This window comes from Rana temporaria, chromosome 4 (genome assembly GCF_905171775.1).
Source record: "Rana temporaria chromosome 4, aRanTem1.1, whole genome shotgun sequence".
NCBI lineage: Eukaryota > Metazoa > Chordata > Amphibia > Anura > Ranidae > Rana > Rana temporaria.
In genome coordinates this window covers 370,784,849-370,809,054 of record NC_053492.1, presented here as the reverse complement: position 1 = coordinate 370,809,054, position 24,206 = coordinate 370,784,849, and the positions used below count along the sequence as shown (strand labels likewise).

Genomic DNA, 24,206 nt, shown 5'->3' with positions numbered 1-24,206 from the left:
CACGCCCTGCGGTCATCTGATCTCCCTACGGTGACGTCTCTTCCACGCATCTGCGCGGGAGTCGCTATTCACGGCACAGTACTTTGAAGGAAATGCTTGGGCATGCCGCTTCTTCAGAGCGCCTGCGCCTGTGATGTCGCTGGCCCTTAACGGTGCAAGTTTTAGGAGATAATTACTGTACCTATAGGTAAGCCTTATTATAGGCTTACCTGTAGGTAAATGTCAACCACAGGAGTTTACTCCCACTGCACTGAAAACGTGATCATCCAATCATGTGCTACCAAAAATCCATTATTTATTTTTTTCTTACACATTATCGGGTATTCTTGGTAATTTTCATTTTCTCCACATTTACTAAGCAAAGGTAATGTTCCCTTGTGAAGTGAACCTGCTTCTACTTCTGTAGTCAATCTGTCCACTGTGTGTAGGAAAAGAGCTCTTTGGTGATATAGCTTTGGGGGCATACCTTCATTAATGGGAACAGCTGCCCTGCAAACATTTTGCAAGCCCCGTTCTGTCATAGGGCATAATAAAAACTGCTTTTCACTGCAGGAACAAAGTAAATTGAAGAAATAATGCCAGCATACGCTTTAGAGGGAAGAGGGGGGTTTTGGGGGTAAATAATTGTGGGTTATACCTGGGCATATGCTTTTAGTTTGAGGATTTGTTGGAGCAGCAGTCCAGTTCAAATAGGTTGCCTACATCAAAACTATGTGAGAGCTTGTTAAAATGTCAGTGTAGTGCACGGTTTCTGTGTGATTGAGCACCAAGGTAAAGGATAAGTTTACTTAGATAATAAAAAAAAAATGTACATTTTTTTTTTTTTTTTTTTTTTTGCAGATTCAAAAATACGCATGTATTTTTATTTTATTATTTCCTTAGGCGCCTGTAGAGCGACACATTTGCACCACTTTACCTATCATGGTCTTTTGTTTCTTACGAATCGCACTCTACATAATGTTTTGGCTAATTATTCCTGCAGCTGACATTGCAATAAATAATTCCTCCGCCTCTGGAGACTCGCACCTCCACGATTAAGCCCCGTGGGCGGGGTGAAGCGCGTTGTTGGCATTTCTTTCAATGAAGCTGGCTGAGACTGCATTCACCTGTTTACTAATGGCTTTGTTAGGTGTGCGGTGTTTGGGGCCTTTCTCTATGCATATCCACACTTTAGCTTGCCTGTCATACAAAAGTCCCCAGGTTCCTGATTTGTCCTTGGCATTTATCATGTAGACACAGGATTTCAACGCCAAGTACAAATGTGAATTACACATGAAGCAATCATGGCCCTGAAGCCTATCCTTAGCGCTCAACATTTTAATACTTAAAGTGGTATTAAACCCAATATGTGTAAGCAGTACTAGGCTCCTGTACTTTATACCTCTGAGCAGCTTTTCTTTCTTGTTAAAGTTGGTCAACCAGCCTTAGTAACCAGGACTGCCAATTTGAAATATGATGCATTCTGGGGCTGCTGGTTAAATTCTGAAGGTCCTTAAAGCGGGGGTCCACACTAAAAAAAAAAAAAAAAAAAACATTGAGAAAAGGCTCCAAAAAATGATTTCTTTTTTATATACCGTATTTATCAGCATATAACACGCACAGGCGTAAAACACGCACCCTAACTTTAAGAGGGAAGTTTCAGGAAACAACTTTCCACAGCCCCCATCACATAACACACAGGCCCCCTGAAAATAGAGGGTAAACTACCCTCTATTTTCAGGGTAAAAAAGTGAGTGTTATACGCCAATACAGTACTTACCAGAAATGGCTGTTACTAGGCAGATCCTCCTAATCTGCCACTTCCTATTCTGCGGTAGTCTTCCTTCTTGTCCTCCTCACGTTGTCTTCTGGGATATTTGGGCGCACTGTCTTCTAGGACCTGTGTGTGCCCCAGAAAGCAGCCGGCTATTCACAAAGCGCCGTGCGACTCGTGCTTGCGGCTTCACTGCGTGTTTCCCTTACTTCGAATGGCGGTGCCGGGACCCGATCTGATGGATGGATGGGCCTCGGGCGGCCAACATCGCGGGAACACTGGACAGGTAAGTGTGCTTATTAAAAGTCAGTAGCTACAGTGTTTGTAGCTGCTGACTTTTAAAAAAAAAATTTTTTACAGCTGGACCTCCACTTTAAAATGATATTTGCAACCAGGTCTGTCACTGTAGAGGAAGTCACATGCATAGACATGAGGTTTTGACATTTAGTTTGCCATTAACCAGTCACAAGGCTATAAAAAGGCAAGCTCATCTTCTCAATCCGGTTGGAGTGAAGCATGTTAGAACCAGGAGGCAGGTAGATTGGTTTGTGCTTGAAATACTTTAATAACTTTACACCAGGTTTTTAATAAAGATAAGTTTCTTTATGGAGAGGCCAGTGACCGCTAGAAGCTAGCATCCATTGTCAGAGGAGTATAGGGGTTTGTAAGCCTGCAGCAGGACAGGACATTTTCCTGCATATAAAAAGGCAATGCCATCTCCTTGAGCAGTGGCAACTGTGACATAGTCTTTTATATTATATAAGACTTTTTGTAGAACTTGTACCCTTTGTTACAAATCCATACAGTCTTCAGGATTCAAATGAAAAAGTAAGAGAAGTTTACTTACTGACAACATGCATTTATTTTTTGTGAGTTTTGTATTGCTGGTATTAAAGTGTTACTAAACCCAAAACAGTAAAATCAGTTTGTATATGCAGTAAAGCATGCTTGTTATACTCACTATGGAACCTAAGGGGTTAATCCTCTGCGTTGTGTAAGGCTGTTTGATCCTGTCTTCTATGACCCTCCCCTTCCCTGATCCTCCCCTTCCACTGTCTCCAATCCATCTGACGATAAGACAGAGACTTTGGAGTTACTCTGCACATGCTCTGTTTGGTGTGTATTGCTATAGAGGTTTTTTTTGGGAAAGTGCATGTGATCGGCACAGGGCCATTCAGCACTGTCCAGACAGAGGGTCAGGGGTCCTGCTTTCTCATAGGACAGTTAGAGCAGAATAAAAAACTCCTCCTACACTCTTTAACCAGACTGTACTGTGGGAGACAAGATATTGTGAATGCAGGGGCCAGGGTTTAGTAACTCTTTTAAATTTCATTGGTCTGTCATTGTACAAAAGAAAGAAAAACACTCCATATGGTTGTCGTGAACAAAGCAATTACGATGATGTCTAATGGGCCTTGTTAAGAAATCTGCAACTTTTTTTTTTTTTTTTCCTTTTTCTATTTTTTTATCTTTTTTTTTTCTTGCTTAAGGTTTTTATTGACGAAACCACGATAAGTCAAAAGTACAAAGAAGAATGGGTTATCCATTTTCAAAGGAATAAGTATAACATTATACCATAGACCCCAAAAGTATAAAAACTATTCTTCTGTTATTTCAGAGGTGAATGAGAGGAGCAATAAGCCCCAAAAAACATTCAGGTAGTGCAGTGCTAATATTCCATCAGACGAGGATAAGGTAAAAAAACAAACAAAAAAATAACAAGCATACTATGTAAACCCCAGTTACATGGCGAATTTCCATTGATGTCTATGAGATGGTTCACATCTCACACCGAAACGCCGTACGCCTGCCGCCTGAAAACAAGTCCCGGACCCTTTTTTCAGGCGGCATTGGCGTTCGGCCATAGACATTAATGGAAATGGTTTGTGAAAAAATAAATAAAAAGTTACACAAATCGCGGCAAAATACGCCGCATACGCGGAGTTACAATGTGAATGCAGCCTAAGACTGTAGCAAAAGCAGGGAAAAAGAAGGTAAGGAAGAAAGAAAGGCCAGTACACACTATAAGAATATTGGACGACTGTCCGGTTTTCCGCGATGTTTCAGAGCAGGTTGTACCCGAGGATGGTACTAATTGTACGAAAATTCTCGAACGACAAAAACTTTTTTTTTTTTTCTCGTTTTTTATTGCTGACCTTTCTTGTATGAAAACTGTACAAAAACAGTATACATTAAACACAATTTGTTAGTTCTGTTCACATACGAGAACATTTTTGGAGTTTGTCCCTCTGGAAAACAGTTTTAGTCTCGAAGCTACAGAGTGACGGAGTACTCCCCCCCCCCCCCCTTTTTTTTTTCCCCAATCTTGTTTTTATTGCAACCTGAAAGTAAAATTTTCTCTATACACAAATGGATCAAAAGGACATGACACATAATTATAACTATTGTAATTCACTTTCCTTATTCTTTGTTGTCGTCAACCTGACTTGCTGGATAATTATTGTCAGGGAGCTTTTCAACATATGTAGAGGCAAAAAATGAGATATGTGCCAAATTAATTGTTTGTGATTGATTGATAATACCTGTCCAAAGTCAACAGGGACTTGATGAAGGCAGCAGGGAATCATTTTGTATTCATATAATTGTCCACAGACAAATTGGTATCATTGATGAATTGCTGCATTGTATAATTCATGTGGCATGAAAATTAAACTATTCATCTCCTGTCCTATTTAGGTACGTTGGATTTTGATGTCAAGTACATGTATTCATTGCCTGTATGATCAAACAAAGGCATGCTAAGTTAACTTGTCATAAGTAATATATTTAACCACTTCAATACCAGACACTTTTACCCCCTTCCTGCCCGGGTAAACTTTCAGCGCTATCACACTTTGAATGACAATTGTGCGGTCATGCAATGCTGTATCCAACACCATTTTTATAATTTTTTGGGACGGATAGAGCTTTCTTTTGGTGGTATTTAATCGCCACCAAGTTTTTTATTTTTTGTTAAATCAATAAATAAAAGGCCGACATTTTTTGAAAAAAAAAGTTTTTTCCTTGTTTCCGTTATAAAATGTTGTAAAATTTGTAGTTTTTCTCCTTCACTGATGTGCACTGATAATGCTGCACTGCACTAATAGGCGGCACTGATGAGCAACCTTTTATGGGCACTGACAGGCATCACTGATTGGCACTGGTGGGCGCTGGCAGGCATCACTGATGGGATTGCACTGATTGTTTTTGCACTGATTATACGTGCAGATCCCCCTGTCAGGAAAGCCACTTATTGGCTCTCTTCCTACTCACATGCTGTCAGCGTGAGTAGAGATAAACGGCCCTTCCTGGTTACACTGTGATCAGCTGTGATTGGACACATCTGGTCATGAGAGCATACATCGTAGGCTCAATACCGTGATCTGAGATGGATGTGATTGACAGCTGCGCTGCTTTTAATCCATCCGCTCTAGCCAATCAATGGCCAGGCTGAGCGGCAAAGAGGATGTCGGGGCCGAGCGCGGGACTTTCGAGGGGTCAGGTAAGGATAGCGGGGGGCCGGTATAGTTGGAAGTTTTTTCACCTTAATGCATAGAATGCATTAAGGTGAAAAAAACTTTTACCTTTACAACCCCTTAAAATCTTGGTTGGCTTTGTGTATTTCCTTTAGATCTCTGCAGTAATCAAGTTTGAACTTTGCCCCTGTGCTGATGCTTCCAGTAATAAAGATCGGTCACTACTGCTCTCTCTCCTTGTGCAGGGTGACTGGTCTTGTATCTGCCCCTTCCTGTAGATTTCTGCAGGCTGTCTGTAGTGGGTGGACCTGTGTTGGTTCTTTTCCAAAGCTTTGCTCTCTACAGATGAACAGCACAGTGATGATGACACTGCTATTTTTACCAGGTAATTAACTGGGTTTGCTGAGGCATTTGGGGCATACAAAGTGAATTGTGGCAATTAAAGCGGTGGTTCACCCTCATTACCAACATTTTAGCATTAAATTAGGCATAGTAGCGCGAGCTACAGTATGCCTGTATTTATTTTTTTAGCCCCGTACTCACTGTGCAATCGTATAGAGAAGATTCCGACTCCCCGCAGGGAATGGGCGTTCCTATCCAGAGGGAGGATGATTGACGGCCGGCTGTGGCACGTCACGCTCCCCGAAGATAGCCGGAGTAGGTCTCGGCTCTTCACGGCGCCTGCGCACAGACTATGCGCAGGCGCCGTGAAGCACCAAGTCCTATTTCGGCTATTTCCGGAGAAGCGTGACGCGCCATAGCCGGCCGTCAATCAGGCTCCCTCTGGATAGGAACGTCCATTCCCCGCGGGGAGTCGGAATCTTCTCTATACGATTGCACAGTGAGTACGGGGCTAAAAAAATAAATACAGGCATACTGTAGCTCGCGCTACTATGCCTAATTTAATGCTAGAAAAAAAAAATTGTTTTATTAGGGTGAACCCCCTCTTTAAGGAATATATTTATTGCTTTTGTACCCAGAGTTCAGCTGTAAGTTGGCAAAACACGTTTGATAGCCCAAACTGAAGCCATGGGTGGCTTTGCTGACACCGTCCAGTAAGATTTGAAAATGAAGATCCTTAACCTCGTGTTTTGTAAATTGAGCCCCTAGTGGGTGTATTGTCAAATTAATGCAATGTTCTTTTAACCACTTGAGACCCGTGCTGTAGACAAAAGACGTCCACAGCGTGGCTCTCAACTGCCGGGTGGACGTCCTTTTATTTGTATTCCCCGCGCGCGTAGCGGGGAAAAACTGTTCCCGGCGCATCGCTGAGATGCCGATGTGCGTGCCTGGCGGCCGCGATGTCCGCCAGGTACCCGCGATCGGCAGTGACAGAGCAAGGACGTGAAGCTCTGTGTGTAAACACAAAGCTCCACGTCCTGTCAGGGAGAGAGGAGACCTTGTACATGGGGTCACAGGTCGGTCACCTCCCCCAGTCAGTCCCCTCCCCCCACAGTAAGAATCACTCCCAGGGAATACATTTAACCCCTTCCTTGCCCCCTAGTGTTAATCCCTTCCCTGCCAGTCACATTTATACAGTAATCAGTGCATCACTGTTCGCTGTATAAATGTGAATGGTTCCAAAATAGTGTCAAGTGTTCGATGTGTCCCCCGCAATATCGCAGGCCTGACAAAAATCGCAGATCGCCGCCATTACTAGTAAAAAAAAAAAAAAATCATAAATCTATCCCTTATTTTGTAGGCTCTATAACTTTTGCGCAAACCAATCAATTAACGTTATTGCGATTTTTTTATTTTTTTTTACCAAAAATATGTAGAAGAATATGTATTGGCCTAAACTGAGGAAAAAAATAGTTTTTTTTAAAAAAAAATTGGGATATTATTATAACAAAAAGTAAAAAATATTGTGTTTTTTTTTTTTAATTTTCTGTCTTTTTTGTTTATAGCGCAAAAAATTAAAACCGGAGAGGTGATCAAATACCACCAAAAGAAATCTCTATTTGTGGGGAAAAAATTATAAAAATATAATTTGGGTACAGTGTTGTATGACCGCGCAATTGTCATTCAAAATGCGTCAGGGCTGAAAGCTGAAAATTGGTCTGGGCAGGAAGAGGGTTTAAGTGCCCAGTAATGAAGTGGTTAAAGTCCATCTCCAGCCAACCGGTTTCGATTGCCATCTATGACACTGTTGAGAAGACCATCCTACACTCCTAGACTCATTAATTTATTTCATCATATATTTTTTATTTACTAATACATTAAAAAAATTATATTTTATGAAATTCGGACTGTAAAGTGATACATGCATAAGTTAGTGATACTAAAGGCAAATATTTTACACCAGTCATTCTGAAATTTCAAGTATACTGCAGCACTGTTTTTTTGCACTACACTGTGCATACTATAATTATTTCTGGTCGCATGCTTCACTCTATGCATGGTAAAATTCCCATAGTCTGCAGGTAGATGTGTATTCTATCTTAGGGGTGAACAGGAAAGGGTGGCTACTTTTACATACACAAGGAAAACATAGAGAATACAATTAGTTAACCTAGAACAGCAAGTCTGGGAACAGCAGATAAAAGCTTGCATTTCAAGGATGAAACAAAGAAAGAGAGAGATGGAAGGTACATTTTGGTTATATTTTGACATGTTGCATTTAATTTATTTTATAAAAAAATGTATCCAGAGAGGATCACTCACATGTAAATGCCATATAAGCGATTACATGCAAGTGGCCACGATTAGCTGCAGGAGCTGACGGCCTTCCATTGCTTTCAGTGGGGTTGCCTCCTGCAGCTAATTTCCCCACAGGCATTCTGGTATGTATCCGGCATCGGGTGCATTCACAATTGTCAATGTCTGCCGGTGTCCCGCGATGGTGTCACAGAGCTGCAGAACAGGGAGATGCCTGTGTAAACAAGGCATTTCCCTGTTTTGCTTGTGACAGGACACTAATCTACTGCTCCCTGTCATCGGGAGCAGTGATCAATGTCATTTCACTGGTAGCCCAGCCCCCACACAGTTAGAATCACTCCCTAGGACACATTTGACCCCTTCCTCGCCCCCTAGTTGTTAACCCTTTCCCTGCCAGTGTCATTTACACAGTAATCAGTGCATTTTTATAGCACTGATCGCTGAATAAATGACAATGGTCCCAAAATAGCGTCAAAAGTGTTCGATGTGTCCGCCATAATGTTGCAGTCAGGATAAAAATCGCAGATCTCTGCCATTACTAATAATAAAAAAAAAAAATGCCATAAAACGATACCCTATTTTGTAGACGCTATAACTTTTGCGCAAACCAATCAATATACGCTTATTGCGATTTTTTTTTTTACCAAAAATATGTAGAAGAATACATATCGACCTAAACTGAGGAAAAAAAATGTGCTTTTTTTTTGTCGTTTTCAGGGATATTTATTATAGCAAGTAATTTATTTTTTTCAAAATTGTTGCTCTTTTTTTGTTTATAGCGCAAAAAAATAAAAACCGCAGAGGTGATCATATACCACAAAAAGAAAGCTCCTTTTGTGGGGGAAAAAAAACTTCAATTTTGTTTGGGAGCCATGTCGCACAACCACACAATTGTCAGTTAAAGTTGTTCTTGTTGGACATCTGTTGTTCTTGTTCTTGTTGGTCTAAATTGCAAGTACCTAGTAGTAGAGGTGTACCGAATGGAAATTTTGCTGCTGCAACTGCAACTGAAAATGCAGGATGCACTTGGCCAAAAACTGAAAATTACAGTTTTTAAAAACGATATATTTTTGTATATAATTGTATTATATTCAACTTTTTAATTAATATCATGAACTTAAATGAATATGAATTGATTGGTGACCATTATTGGCACCTTTATCTCAAGAAAAGCTTGAAAAAAATGTATCCCTTTAAATTGTACAGTTGTGCTCATAAGTTTACATACCCTGACAGAATTTATGATTCCTTGGACATTTTTCAGAGAATATGAATGATAACACCAAAAACTTTTCTTTCACTCATGGTTAGTGTTTAGCTGAAGCCATTTATTATCAATCAACTGTGTTTACTCTTTTTAAATCATAATGGCAGCAGAAACTACCCAAATAACCCTGATCAAAAGTTTACATACTCCAGTTCTTAACCACTTCCAAGCCACTGTACGACTTTATACGGCCTAACTTTAAAGATGGATATCTCGGTAACGGCAGCAGCTGCTGCCACAACCGAGGTATCCATCTTTAGTGTGAGCGGTTCTGTTAACGATAACGGCGGTCTCTGCGGCGGATTCGCCGCAAGATCGCCGCTATCGGCTGCGGGAGAGGGGCGCCGCTCTCCCGCGCCCTCCGCCGCTTACCGGAGCCGTCGGTAGCGGCGGAGGAGATCGGGTCCGTTCGGCAGCTGTGTGGGTTTGCGAGTGAGGGAAAAATCGCCCCCACCCGTCCCCATAGCTCTTCTGCTGGGCGGAGTGGATGTCAAAACGTCAGTCCTGCCCAGCGTCTTAAAGAAACATTTTTTTTTTTGTCATTTGAAAAAATGACAGTTTAAATTTTTTTTTTTTTTTTTTTGCATTTTAGTCTAAATATGAGATCTGAGGTCTTTTTGACCCCAGATCTCATATTTAAGAGGACCTGTCATGCTTTTTTCTATTACAAGGGATGTTTACATTCCTTGTAATAGGAATAAAAGTGATCATTTATTTTTTTTTATTTTTTTTCAGTGTAAAAAATAATAAAATAAATAAAAATAAATAAGAAAAAAAATAAAAAATTTAAAGCCCCCCGTCCCGACGAGCTCGCGCGCAGAAGCCAACGCATACGCGAGTAGCGCCCGCATATGAAAACGGTGTTCAAACCACACAAGTGAGGTATCGCCGCAATCGTTAGAGCGAGAGCAATAATTATAGCCCTAGACCTACTCTGTAACTCAAAAAATGCAACCTATAGAAATTTTTAAACGTCGCCTTATTCTCTAGGGTATTAGAAAAAAATATATATATATATAATGTTTGTGGGTTTTAAGTAATTTTCTAGCAAAAAAAACTGTTTTAGTCTTGTAAACACCAAATCTGAAAAACACCCAAAGTAGAGAAGTGGTTAATATCATGTATTGCCCCCTTTAACATCAATGACAGCTTGAAGTCGTCTGTCGTATTTCTAGATGAGGCTCTTTATCTTCTCAGATGGTAAAACACACCTCCATGTTGAAATGCATTGAAAACGCAGCAAGAGCGCATCAATAACACACCCATGTTATGTTTTTGATGCGTTTTTTTTTAGTCACATGACCTATGAGAAAAACACATAAGGACAGTAAAATGGTGGTTAAATCGCAGTAAAATCACATTTCTGGTGCCATTTTGGCTGAGATTTCAGTGCATCTCTATTTAGTAAAACCATGAACTAGAACCTACTTCTTCACACCGAGTTGATACATGAGGCCAGTTTACTGCATAATGTAAGGTACAGTTTACTGCCTTTAAATAACTGAGTTTTCTAATTTTATAGGTGTTGTTCGGCACTGCAGATGGCCAAGTTATAGTAATGGACTGCCATGGCAGAATGCTTGCTCATGTTCTCTTACATGAATCTGATGGTATAGTGAGCATGTCATGGAATTACCCAAGCTTCCTAGTGGAAGACAGCAGTGAAAGTGACACAGACTCTGATGACTACTCACCTCCACAAGGTAATTCATTTTTCTTATATATTTTTTGTACTTTTTTATACCATGCCTATCCATAGCATGACCATGCTAGGTTCACACTAGTGTGACTGCGATTTAATCTGAATTTCAGCGTGATTATGTAGTGCCTTTTTGATACTACTGTCAGCCAGCAAGGATGAGTCATTGATTGTTAGGGAGCCTGCACCCACCCACCCATTGACTCATCTGTGCTTTCACCCGGGGGGCTTCACTGCTGACAGCAGAAGATAAACCAATGAGCCTTTCGGAACAAAAAAGGGGGAGGGGTGTAGAGAGCACCCCACAATATATACCCGGCCCTTTTGGTCTGGTATGGATGTTAAGGCAAACCCCACGTCAAAACTAAAATCTTAAAAAATGGTGTGAGGCCCCCCTCAAAAACTATACCAGACCCTTATCCCCACATGCAGCAAAGTAGGCTTGGAAGGGGGGTGGGGGACGAGCGCGACACGAGATCACCACAATCAACCCAACCCACCCCAACCATACCAGGCCACATGCCCTCAAAAAAATACCCAAAAAACTGAACTGAATTTGACAGCTCACAGGCACTTCTGTAAACCGCTGTCGGCCATGCCCCGCTTCCGCATTTTTATTTTTAAATAAATAACTTGTCAAAAACAGTGTTGTGTTTTTATAAAAATGTTACCTTTTTCTTGGTGAATGAATTGGGGTACTACAGTATGTACCCCATATTCATTCATATGAGAGCGGGGCTAAGATCTTCCAGATCCAAATATGTTACCCCTCCACACCACCACCAGGCCAGGGTTGTGGGGAAGTGGCCCCTGTCCTCATCAACATTGGGGCAAAGTGCTTTTCCAGGGGTTACCACACCTGGCAAGCTACCCCCCACTTTGTTGAGGGCATGTGACCTGGTATGTTTTGGGAAGGGGGGCTCGTTTCATCCCCACTCCTGGCCTGCTGGGCTGCATGCACAGATAAGGGTCTGGTATGGATTTTGAGAAGGGACTTCAAACTTGTACATGTGTTTTTTGTATGTTTCCATTAAATTCCTTTTTGCATCGCACTGAAGTAGCACAGGTACTGTCCCCAAGGTCACATTGCAGTTGCGTTGCAGGCACCACTGAAATCAACGCGATTTCCATTCATGTGGCAGATTCATTCATCTGAAATCGCACTAGTGTGAATCAGGCCTTATATATGACTACCATAAATACCTGAATCTGTGTTGAGCTCAGAAGTTTGATATGTCCTGTACAATAAAGCTAGTACTTCAGAAAGAGGTGCCAGTATAGAGTGGTGTTAGACTCGCTTTTTGAACATACATACAGGAATAGAGAGCAAAGTGATAATCTCATCAATCAATATTTCGTGGTTTGCTTGCACTTCAAGTTAAGTCTTTCAGGTAGTTATTAATAAAGCAACTTTTACAAAATGAATGCACCAAATTATAAAAAAAAAATACCTCCAGTTCACAGAGAACGATACAAGGGGTAAACAACATCAACTGTAATTTGGATACAGGGAAAGGCAGAGTTTCTGTCCCGGTATGCATTGTTGTGGAGCGGCATACTTGCACCGCTACTCCTTCCTGTCACTGGTTGTTAAGGATGCCTCTTAGCAACAAGTGGCACTGCAGTGGTTAAAGCCTGATAGGGAAGCTGAGATACTAACTCTTCATCAGGTCCACTCTCGCTTGTGATTGACACCAAGCAGTGGTTGGATTCTATATCAAGAAGCAGGCTGTCTATTGGCGAAGTATCCATTCCTTTGCCTGTTGGTCACAAAGAGAACAGACCTGATGGGGAAACGATGTCTGAATAAATCGTCAGGCTCTTCATGTTGCAATTATCGGCCATTATCCATGAGGTGTCCCAAAGTTGGTAGGGGGTGGAGGGTGGATGCGTTTGTGAAGAAAGAAAGTGTCATAGGTTATATCACATTGGTTAATAAGTACTGTATTTATTGGCGTATAACACTCACTTTTTTACCCTGAAAATAGAGGGTAAACTGTGCCTGCGTGTTATACGCTGGGGTCTGTGGAAAGTTTTTTTTCCTGAAACTTCCCTCTTAAAGTTAGGGTGCGTGTTATACGCCGATAAATACGGTACATGTTTATAGAGAGGTGTATAGGTAGATGGGAGGGTAATTAACCATTTCCAGTCTGGCCAATTCTGATATTGCTCTCCTTCAAACTTTTTTTTTTTTGCTAGAAAACTACATAGAACCCCACCAAAACATATATTTTTTAAGCAGAGGCCATAGAAAATAAAATGGTGGGTGTTGCATATTTTTTATTTTTTTACCAATTGTTTGGTAGAATATAAAAATGATGTTACACCGAGTAAATAGATACCAAACATGTCATACTTAAAAACTGTGTCCACCCTTTATTGTAATTAGCCTTAACAAGTTAAGTTACCAGGTTAGGATGAAGGAAAAAAGCTGGGACAGCCGCACTCCAAAAAAAACTCCTCCTTTAATTAAAAATCACAAAATACATGCCACAGCAAAAAACAGCACAACAAAAGAAAAGCTGACGTTTCGCACTATGCCTTAGTGCTTCTTCATAGCTATGAACCTGCATTTTGCATCATCCTAACCTGCATTTTGATTGCACTGCCTGCACCCTTGGCTCGGACCACAGGAATCAGATTACCTGGTTCTCTTTGAGCGGTTACCCACTCTCTCAAGTTAAGTTACCAGTTTAGAGTTACACAGGAGTTCTGATGCTAAAATTATTGCTCTAACTCGGACGTTCGTGGCGATACCTGTGGTGTGATTGCTATTTTCATATATACGTGTGGAAAGTATGTGCTCAGTGGAACGGGGCGATTTAAAAAAAATAAAAACGTTTTCTTTTTTTAACTACATTTTGGCTATAACAAGGGATGAACAACATCCCTTGCAATAGAGCTGCACGATTAATCGCGAAAAGATTACGATTCTCCAGGCCGGATGACCCGCAATTTTTGGATGCGGCCATAGGAAAGTCCTTGGCTTCGGCCTAGCTCCGGATCGGCGGCCATCTTGGTACACCCGGCGGCGGCTGTTTCGTCGCTGCCATCTTGCTCCACCCCACACTCCTGCACAGTAATGTTAGTGAGAAGAGGGAAAGTGGACATCTTGTTACACCCAACAGAGTTTTAAATTTCACAGTTATTTTCAACACAAAACAGAGCTTATGTGCTTGAATACAGAATATGTAAATCTGACAGACTGTTTACATGTTAAATTTTAAAAGCAGCAGCAAACCTTACATGCTTGCTAATGTGACAGAACACCTCTGATTTTCACATTTAGTTAACCACTTAAAGCGGGGGTTCACGCTAAAAAAAAATTCTAACAATACATGGAGCCGACCTATGAGACCAACAGTATGCTGTTGTTTTTTTTTTTTTTTCGTACATACCATTATAGTGCGATTTTCACCCCGGCTTTCCCTCGGAAGTGGGCATTCCTAATCACAGGCTGTGATTGACGTGCTTCTGACCGGCGCATACTGCGTGTCACGAGTTGCAGAAAGAATCCGAACGTCGGTGCGCACGCGCCGTATAGAGCCGCACCGACGCTCGGCTTCTTTCGGCAACTCGTGACGCGCATTATGCGCCGGTCAGAAGCACGTCAATCACAGCCTGTGATTAGAAATGCCCACAATATTGATTGACAGGGGAGAAACTGCTGCGGTACTCCGCTTTAAGGACCCCCTTCTGGTGGTATTTGATCACTTCTGCGTTTTTTTTTTTTTGCGCTATAAACAAAAAAAGAGCGACAATTTTTAAAAAAAAACACAATTTTTTACTTTTTGCTATAATAAATATCCCATTTAAAAAAAAATTCTCAGTTTAGGCCCATATGTATTCTACATATTTTTGGTAAAAAAAAAAAATAATAAAAAAATCGCAATAAGCGTATAGTGTAATTGGCAAAAGTTATAGTGGCTACAAAATAGGGGATAGAATTCTGACATTTTTTTTATTTTTTTTTTTTACTAGTAATACGGCGATCTGCGAATTTTGTCAGGACTGCGATATTATGGCGGACACATCGGACACTTTCGACACATTTTTGGGACCATTCACATTTATATAGCGAACTATTAAAATGCACTGATTGCTGTATAAATGTGACTGGCAGGGAAGGGGTTAAATGTGTATCCTGGGAGTGATTCTTACTGTGGGGGGGAGGGAACTGACTGGGGGAGGTGACCAATGCTGTGTCCCTATGTACAAGGGACACAGCATCAGTCTCCTCTCCCTGACAGGACGTGGAGCTCTGTGTTTACACACAGAGCTCCACGTCCCTGCTCTAAAACTGCCGATTGCGGGTACCTGGCGGACATCGCGGCCTCCAGGCACGCGCATCGGCATCGCGCTGGGCGCCCCCCAATGGCCGGAAGACCCGAGGCCGTAAAAAGACGATTTATAGAGCCACCTGGAAGCCGTCTTTTTACTATGGCCCGGGACTGAAATAGTTAAGTAATTTTCTAGTAAAAAAAAAAACTGTTTTAATCTTGTAAACACCAAATCTGAAAAACAGGCAAGGTCCTTAAGTGGTTAAATGTGAAAATCAGAGCTGTTCTTTCACATTAGCAAGCATGTAAGGTCAGCAAGTTTGCTGCGGCTTTTAAAATTTAACATGTAAACAGTCCGTCAGATTTACATATACTGTATTTAAGGACATAAGCTCCATTTTGTGTTGAAAATAACTTTCAATAACATTTTTTTTGAGAATCGTGAGAGAATCGTGATCTTCATTTTATGCAAAAGAATCGCGATTCAAATTTTTCCCAGAATTGTGCAGCTCTTCCTTGCAATAGCATCTTCCGTACCAAGTCCTCTTTATGGAGAGATCTGTTAGACCCCAGATCTCTGCTCTGGTCCCCAATGCAGCCCATCAGACACAGATCAGTCTGATCAGCTGCTTTACTGGCCATTGACGGCCAGTTAAACAAAGAGCAGAAACGGGAAGTAACGAAATCCCCGTCGCTTCCCATTTTTGACATCTAAAGCCTCGTACACACAATCCAATTTTATGGCCATAATTGTCTGATGGTTGTATCAGATAATCCGACCATGTGTATGCTCCATCAGACAATTGTTGGCTGAATCAACGACAACAAATGTTGGCTGTTCATGGTCACCAACTGTCTGGCAATAAATCTTTTACGTCGGTTTATCTGATCGTGTGTACACAAGTCCGTCCAACTAAAATCCAAAGTACAAGCACGCATGCTCGGAACCAATGCTAAACATCAGACAACAATAGCAGAAGTTGTCCAAAGGGTGGCGGTAAAGAGCTGAAAAACCATGTGATTTGGTGAATGCTGACTGAAAATGTTGGGCCGTGTGTATGCAGAACAAGTTCACAGCCAACGCCCTTCGGACCAAAATCCACGGGAAAATAGATGGAAGTCCGATTGTGTGTATGAGGCTTTACACAGCGAGAGGAATCCTATCTGTGATACTGTTCCCAGAGCTGGATGTCCACAGTAGCATCCTTATAGGGCTCCCCGATCACACGGGAGAGCCCAGTTAAGGCAGCAGGAGGGGGATGGGACCCCCTTCCACCACCTGTAAATGTAATCCAGCAGCTTGTTACCCTCTAACATTGCTTTTTATTTTAAGGGGCCCAACAAAATTATATCTTGATCATCGCTGATATCACCCTTCCCGCACTGCGGTCAGGAAGTGGTTGAGTAGTTTTTTTAATTGATTAACTTGATAATAGATTTGATTTGATTGTTAGAGTGTCTTAATTAATTGGGTCCGACTAATTTTAGACTTAGTGTTTTAGTTTATTCGCTTAATTGTGGGTTAATTGATAGGCTAATCTAATTTAACTGCTCTGTTAATTAGTGTATATGATGGTAAACTAATGGTTCTGTATCGATTCATTTAATTCATTATTTTGTTTAAAGTGATTGTAAAGTCTCTTTTTTTATTTTTATTTTAAATAACAAACATATATTCCCCTGCCCTGCACAGGGCAGCCCAGATCCTCCTCTTCTGGGGTCCCTGGCTGGGTCTCCTGGCCCCTTCCTCCTGTTGAGTGCCCCCCACAGCAAGCAGCTTGCTATGGGGGCACCCGAGCCAAGCTGCAGCTCGGTGTATCCATTCAGACACGGAGCTGCCAGTCAGCCCTGCCCCCCCCTCTCCTGATTGGCTATATGAGTTGACAGCAGTGGGAGCCAACGGCGCTGCTGCTGTGTCTAGGCCAATCGGGGGGAGAGAGTCTTAGATGGCTGAGGCACTTGTGGACAGAGATGGGGCTCAGGTAAGTTTTAGGGTGGCTGCTGCACACAGAAGGCTTTTTATCTTAATGCATAAAATGCATGAAGATAAATAAAAACTCTGTATTTACAACTCCTTTAAGTTGTTTGGCCCTACAGCTTATTTGATTCTTGATTGACATTTTAGCGTTAATAATTATTTTCAGATTTAATTGTTTATAACTTATTTATTTACTATAATATATAGGATTGTTTATAGGTTAACTTATTGACCAGTAAGGCAGCTAATAAAACAGTGCCTATACTGTGCATGTGCGCAATACTTTCTCTGTGCATGCATAGACCTTGTTGCCCACCATCTCCTCTGCATCGGTTCTATGATGAGTTTCTTGCTGCCCTACAAGTGACTTGGTCACAGACGGCATTAAAGTAACCTTAACCTTAATGCATTCTATGTACCTAAGAACAGGTTCCCCCTACCCTATATATTCCCCCTTGCCTAATACGTGTGTGTGTGTGTGTGTGTGTGTGTGTGTGTGTGTGTATGTATATGTGTGTGTATATATATATATATGTATATATATATATATATATATATATATATATATATAGTGTATACATACACAGGAATGTTTTTTAACTGGATCTTTGGCAGTGATTTAATCATAAATGGCACCAAAGAGCAATTAAAAATGTAACAAAGTTTTATTCATACATTTAAAAAAAAAAAATTATAACATAAACAGCGAGGTTAGCAAATTGTCATTATATCACATAATAGATTTAGATGGCATATTGAGGATAGGTGATGATGAGATGTATATTATCCTGACATGTTTCGCCCAAGTGGGCTTACGCAGGGGATTAAATCAGACAGTCCTCACTATAAAAAGAAAGACAGAAAAAATATAATACATAAGACTATATATGCCATGTCCATCCATTCTATCGCTTACCCAAGCCAAGCCTCCACACTACCAAGTCAAGGAGCCAACGGGACGTCACAGACAAAACCAAGACAATCCGGGCGGCCGCAGAGGGCCCACATAGACCAAGCTATGACATACTGTATATGTTTTTTTTTACTATGGAGACATACATTTTAAAGATGGAGAAAACAATCTTCACCAAGAAACTAAAAAAATATATTATGTGTAATCACAATGTGAATTACTAACATAAGATTAGATGAAAGCACCAGGTATAAAGGAACTTGAAGCAGCAAGCCAGAAAAATGGCACAAAGTCACAAGAGTCAGAGAAAAGGGGGGAAAGAAATGCAAAAACTCCTTTAAGGTTGCACATGACATTATCCATGATATTTTATCAGCCCATAGAGCAGGGCGCAACATCAGAAAAAGAGAGACTGGGTATGAAGAGTAGAGAGCATAATGGTATAGGAATTAAATCTGAATTGCTTGGACAATGATTATACAAATCAATGGCATTTACTGCTGCTGAACGACACTGAACTAATAAAACATCTAGTTGGCAGCAGTAAGACATTTACATCATTCTAAAAAATATGCACTCCACGGTTGAGAATAGATGTAATAACCAAAACAGTCCCAAGTACTTGGAATATAGACCAAAATAAAAAGATACAAAGAGAAATAAAATTGCAAGGATAGGGTACAAAAACAGGGGGACAAACAATCGGTGGATTAAATACCTCTATAGCAACAACAGTCACAATGGTGACCCTCAAGCTTTACGTCAGCTGGAGTACTGGAACACTGGCTTTATGAACCCCCCATCCTGTCGGTGTCATACTTCGCCGTCTGGATGCAGACGCTTGGCTGCGGTGCACTCTGGTCACTGTAGAAATTGGTATGACTTTGGGCTCCAGCGTATGCATGGTGGACCATGCATACGCTGGAGCCCAAAGTCATACCAATTTCTACAGTGACCAGAGTGCACCGCAGCCAAGCGGCGGAGACTGTGCACAAAGGGCTCAAGGTACCTGAGCCAGAATGAGCATGCACCGAAACCCCAACGGGGCGGGCACCTGGCCAGTGCAGCAAGGATCTGAGCAGCCCCATATGAATATGGGGGCAGATTGTGATGGAACATGGCCAATGCCGGAAGGCAAAGGTCAAGGAGAGGGACAGGGGCACATAACTTGGGGCAAGGTGGCACCGCCAAAGTGGAAACCCCGCAAGTGCTCTGGGCATTGAAATGCAAAAGCCCTAATGGCTGTTTCATTTGGAGCAGCAAAGTCTCTCCACATCTTTATTCACAATCTTTTTCACAGTGTTTAATTATACTATTGGAGCATGGTATTATGGGTAATTCCAAAATATGAGTTTACAGGACCTTATCTCTTGAATTTCATTAGTCAGTCTGCGTCTTGACATAGGAGTGTGGGTATCTCCTTGATTCACACGTAATGATTCTCTGACAATACAGTCATTCTGTAAAATGTTGGTATATAAAAATGTATCTGTTAACTGAAGAAGAGTGAATAATGATAAGTAGATGATTGCATATTAACCCCTGTTCCTGGGCACCGGACTGGTAAAAGGCAAATGGGTTGGTTTTGACAAAGTGAGTGCAGTTGATATTTCTGAAGGGGAGGGCTTGCACACTTTTAACCAGGGTTTGACAAATTTGCTTGGAATCTAGGAGCCAGCTAAAAAAGTTAGGAGCCAAAAAACGCATCCCGTCCCGCCAAGCTCGCGTGCAGAAGCGAACGCATACGTGAGTTGCGCCCGCATATGTAAACGGCATTCAAACCACACATGTGAGGTATCGCCGCGATTGGTAGAGCGAGAGCAACAATTCTAGGGGTTCTAATTAGGGCCGAAACAACTAATTGATTAATCGACTGCTAATCGATTATGAAATCGATTACAATTTTCATAATCGATTAATCGGCCAGTAACATAATGGGGTTAAAAAAAAAATGATCCCTTTATAGTACAAAAAAGCAAATCCCTACTGTAAATATTACTTTCACTGTCCCACAAGAAAAGCGATTATTTGCTCTTTTTGTACTTATTTTTTGTTTTTTTAACCCTATTATGTTACTAAACATCTCAGGCCTGGGTCCACACCTCTGTTTTTTGGTGCTTTTTGCAGAAACACACTACAGTTCATTTACATGTTTTCCTATAGGACACGTTCACATCAATGATTTTTTATCAGCTGCTGCGTATTTGGAAAGGGCAAGGATTTTTTAATGCAAAACGGTGCTATTTTGTTTTTTTGGGTTCAATATACTTCAATGGAGAAGCTGCAGAAAAGCATGTAATGTGTTTTTGCCGCAATTTGTGTTTTGTAATCTGCCCAAAAAAATGTAAAAATTACATTTTTTTTTTAAAGGCTATTATCCGATTAATTGATCGAAACAATAATCGGGCAACTAATTGATTATGAGAATAATCGTTAGTTGCAGCCCTAGTTCTAATTAGAGGGAAGGAGATGGCAGTGAAAAAAGACATTAGAACTGTTGTTTTTTGCTACTTGTAATGCCAACAGCCACCACAAGATGGGCACTCCTAGATTCCTTCTGCAGGCCTCAGCTTCCTTCTGTGAAGGCCGCAAAGCCACGGCCTCAATTACCGGCGGGCGCGGGCCCGCCGCGATCGCACCCTGCGCCGGCCGGTAATTGAGGCTGCCGCTTTGTGGCCTTCTGCAGCCCTAAGCTTCCCCAGGCGCCAGGTCGCAATTGCAACCTGGCGCCCGGATTTTGTCGAGGCCTGCTTTTAACACATAGGCAGATCTGCTGAAATGAAAGATGTCTGTCCAATGGCTGCATAACTTGGGTTGGATTTAAACCCAATGGATTGGTTCACATTATTTTTACCATTATGATTTATTATGGTCATTTCTCATTGATGATATATGTTTGCTTATATATGCATTAATTATGTTTTTCCAGAAACAAAATATTTTTATTTGAAAGTATAAATGCACTTTGGAAGTAGATATAAGTATCCGCTTTGCACCCGCCACCTAAAGTATCCCCTGCTTCATCTTTATCCCATGGCACACCACAATGTTTACAGCCTTTTAAAAGTTCTGCGAGGCCACCTTGCGATGATTGGTAGACCGTTCCATAGCTGTCACCTGAAATACTGTTAACATTACAGTGAGATATGGTCATGGGTATCTGAAAGTGCACGGCTCCTTTTATGTAATAAAAAAAAATGACAATTATTTTATTATTTTTCTCTATTGTAGTATGTAGTTTACATTAATTCAGCAGGTTTGCCAGTTGCAATTTGCATATACTGATTTATTTTGATGTACTTCACAAATTCTAAGCATGTTTTATTATATATTTCTTTTGGGATATTCCTAAAATGCTGTAGTATAGAAAATTGTAGTCGTCCCTCAGTATTTTCCATAATATATCGTTATTTTTGTGCTTGTTATCTGGGAATACGGCTTTACAATATGCCCATTGTCAGTGTTTGACAGTTACATACATCAGGAACCTGTTGACATGAAAGTGAGTCACCTTGAGGAGTGGGTGGCAGTTTACAGCTATTTAACATTCTCTGAATCACTGTTTCTCTTTTCGAAGTACAAAATGGAAGAGTAATCAGCTATGTATATTGCAGTGTTGCTGCATGACTAGAGATTTTACTTCAAAAAGTGTCTTGAATATGCTTTAGTTGTGCATAGTGTTCCAAATATCGAAAAATCAAATGCTTTCAAATTTAGTATAGTATAGAAAAAAGCTGTAATAAATGCAGAAAGTTCAACCTGGTAACCATAATCAGAGTTCTGTGTAATTCTCTTCAGAATAAGCGCCCATTGCTCTGTACAGGATCAGGGTGGGGTAGTAAGTGTTCTTCCTAAAACTGTGCTTTGCAAAGCTGGCCACACACTAGACAAATTGCACATCCTATGTGGCTCTGTCAGCATAAAGGGGACAGGCAGAAAATTGTCGACTGAACAGCATGCTCCTTACATTATCTACTTTTAAAGGGTAGATAATGTCAACATTATTATTAATGTAATACCTTTTAAGTTTTTTTCTTTTTTAATGGCAAGCTGGTTTGTTAATGCAAGATTGAAAGACCTATCTATCATTGAGGCTTCTTTATTTCCACTCAGGCTACTTATTGTGGCATTTTGGATGGAATCTAAATGAAAAAGTTGGTAAACTCTCTCTCTTTTTTAATTATTTTATACCTAAAAAACAATATATCAGGGGTGCCCAACCAGTGGCCCAGGGGCCACGTGTGGACCGCAGGGCCCTCTGATGTGGCCCGTGACCTCCTGCTCTGGGATGCAATAAAATGGAATGCAGTGTATATAAGGGCATATCTGTTCTGCAGTGGTTACTAGGCTGCTTTCAAACTGATGCGCAGGTGCAGAGAAGTGCACCTGCGGGTTACCTGCACTGAGCCATAGACTTCTATAACCTGCAAGTTTGGTGAGCTTTCTAAAAAGTGCACCACACCTACAGGATATAATAGAAGTCTATGGCAAAGTGCAGGAAAGCCACAGGTGAACTGTGCTGCACCCGTGATGCAGGTAAACAACCTTGCATCTGTGTGAAAGCAGCCTTGGGCCCCTTTCACACAATCATTCCGACCAAATCAGACCCTCCATTCACGTCTAAGGAGTGGACTTGTGTCTGTTTACAAATACCTACCTCCAATCCCATCCGCTAAAAAAAAGGGAGCCGAGTGGGCTGCCATCCACCGGCTCCACTCATTGTGGCCTGCGACTAGTTTCCAAGTCGCTTAATTGGCCCTTGCTCTAAAAAAAAACTTGGGCACCCCTGTGGTATATCATGGTAAGTGTGTTCTGGTGTCAAGATTTTAGCAACGTGTAGTATCTTAATCATACTGTTCAGGGTACCGGCTGAATATTCATAGACCCTGGGTTATTGGTGGGTGATTGGACACTGGCAAAGCTTTTGAGGACATGCTCCCTGGGCATCCTTTCTGTAACTCTACACCACTCCGTGAGTCCTCCGTTTGTTGCTAGTGTTTCAGGGTGAAGGACCTCCTCTTCTCTATGGAGAAATCACTCTTGGCCAACTAGTTTACTATTTCACTTTGAATCTTCATTCAACTATTTAATCGATTTCTCACTGTCATATAATACAACAGTACAAGCAGTGAATGCGAATCAGTAGAACCTTGTCTAACTTTAGCCAGAACTTGCACCATTGAGATAGCAAGCATGCAATTCCCTGGATAAGACCACACTTTCTGCTGTCTGAAGTGACCTCCTTGATTCTTAGAACTCTAAAGGTTCCATGTGGTACAGCTTAAAAACCCCTGAAGTGCACATTTCCCCTCCTTTCTTCTCTTTGTTTCTCTTTTCTTTCTGCTTCTTGCCTTTACATGCTTCCTCCCCTCTTTGTGGAGCTCCTGTAAGCCCCAGATGAATAGCACAGGCCCTGGCCATCTTTTTTTTTTTTTTTTTATTTTGTGCCAGGCCTTCCCTTTATATCCTTCACTCATGTCACAAACTCGCTAGAACATTGATGGTCCGACACATGATTTTGATTCGATTGCCTGGATGCTGTCCTTTTTTGGTATCTCTTGCAAACAAACAATCTTTGTCTTTGATGTTCAACTTACTCTTACAAATTGATGTTCCACAAGTTCTGTCTTATGCATGACTTATTGCGGTATAAGACGGTTGCTGCTCTCATTTTCTATTTGGGGAGCAGTATATGTGCAAAGTGTATTGATATTATTAATGTTTACATCTTGTTTTTGTACCATTCCTATCTCTCTTGACATACCGGAAAATTTCAGTAAAAGAGATGGCATGTAATGTTGCTTTGGGCACTGGATTTTATATGGGCACTTTGTGAAATGTGTGTAGTTAGTCGCAGGGTGCAATACAGGTACAGAGCAATGGTCCATCCCTATGGAACCATGTTCCGCACACCACTTTGGGAGATACCCACTGCAATAGGCAAAGCCTGGACCCCATGGGACTAGTGACATGGACAAGGTAAGACAGGATCCCCCTGTTGAATCTTTAGTGTAGCTCCTAATCCTGAATAGTATGTGTTTTTATAAGTTATGACTATAAGGGACCTGGGCTCTAACCAGTTTAGTCTCAGGAAGATGATCCTCCCAGGACTCACTTGTACTATAGTCATGCAGGACCAAATTCTAACACCCGTCACTTCACCCAATTCTAGCTTTTTTTCA

The 24,206-nt window shown here is 41.3% G+C and overlaps 1 protein-coding gene across 1 annotated transcript in view; it reads left to right on the top strand.

Annotated features, from left to right (window-relative positions):
- Positions 1-24,206, top strand: part of TULP4 (TUB like protein 4) — a 197,404-nt gene that overhangs the window by 121,156 nt on the left and 52,042 nt on the right. The window contains exon 5 of the mRNA XM_040350948.1: positions 10,677-10,857. Within this exon, the coding sequence (XP_040206882.1) occupies positions 10,677-10,857 (181 nt within the window). The remainder of the gene's footprint in view (positions 1-10,676; positions 10,858-24,206) is intronic.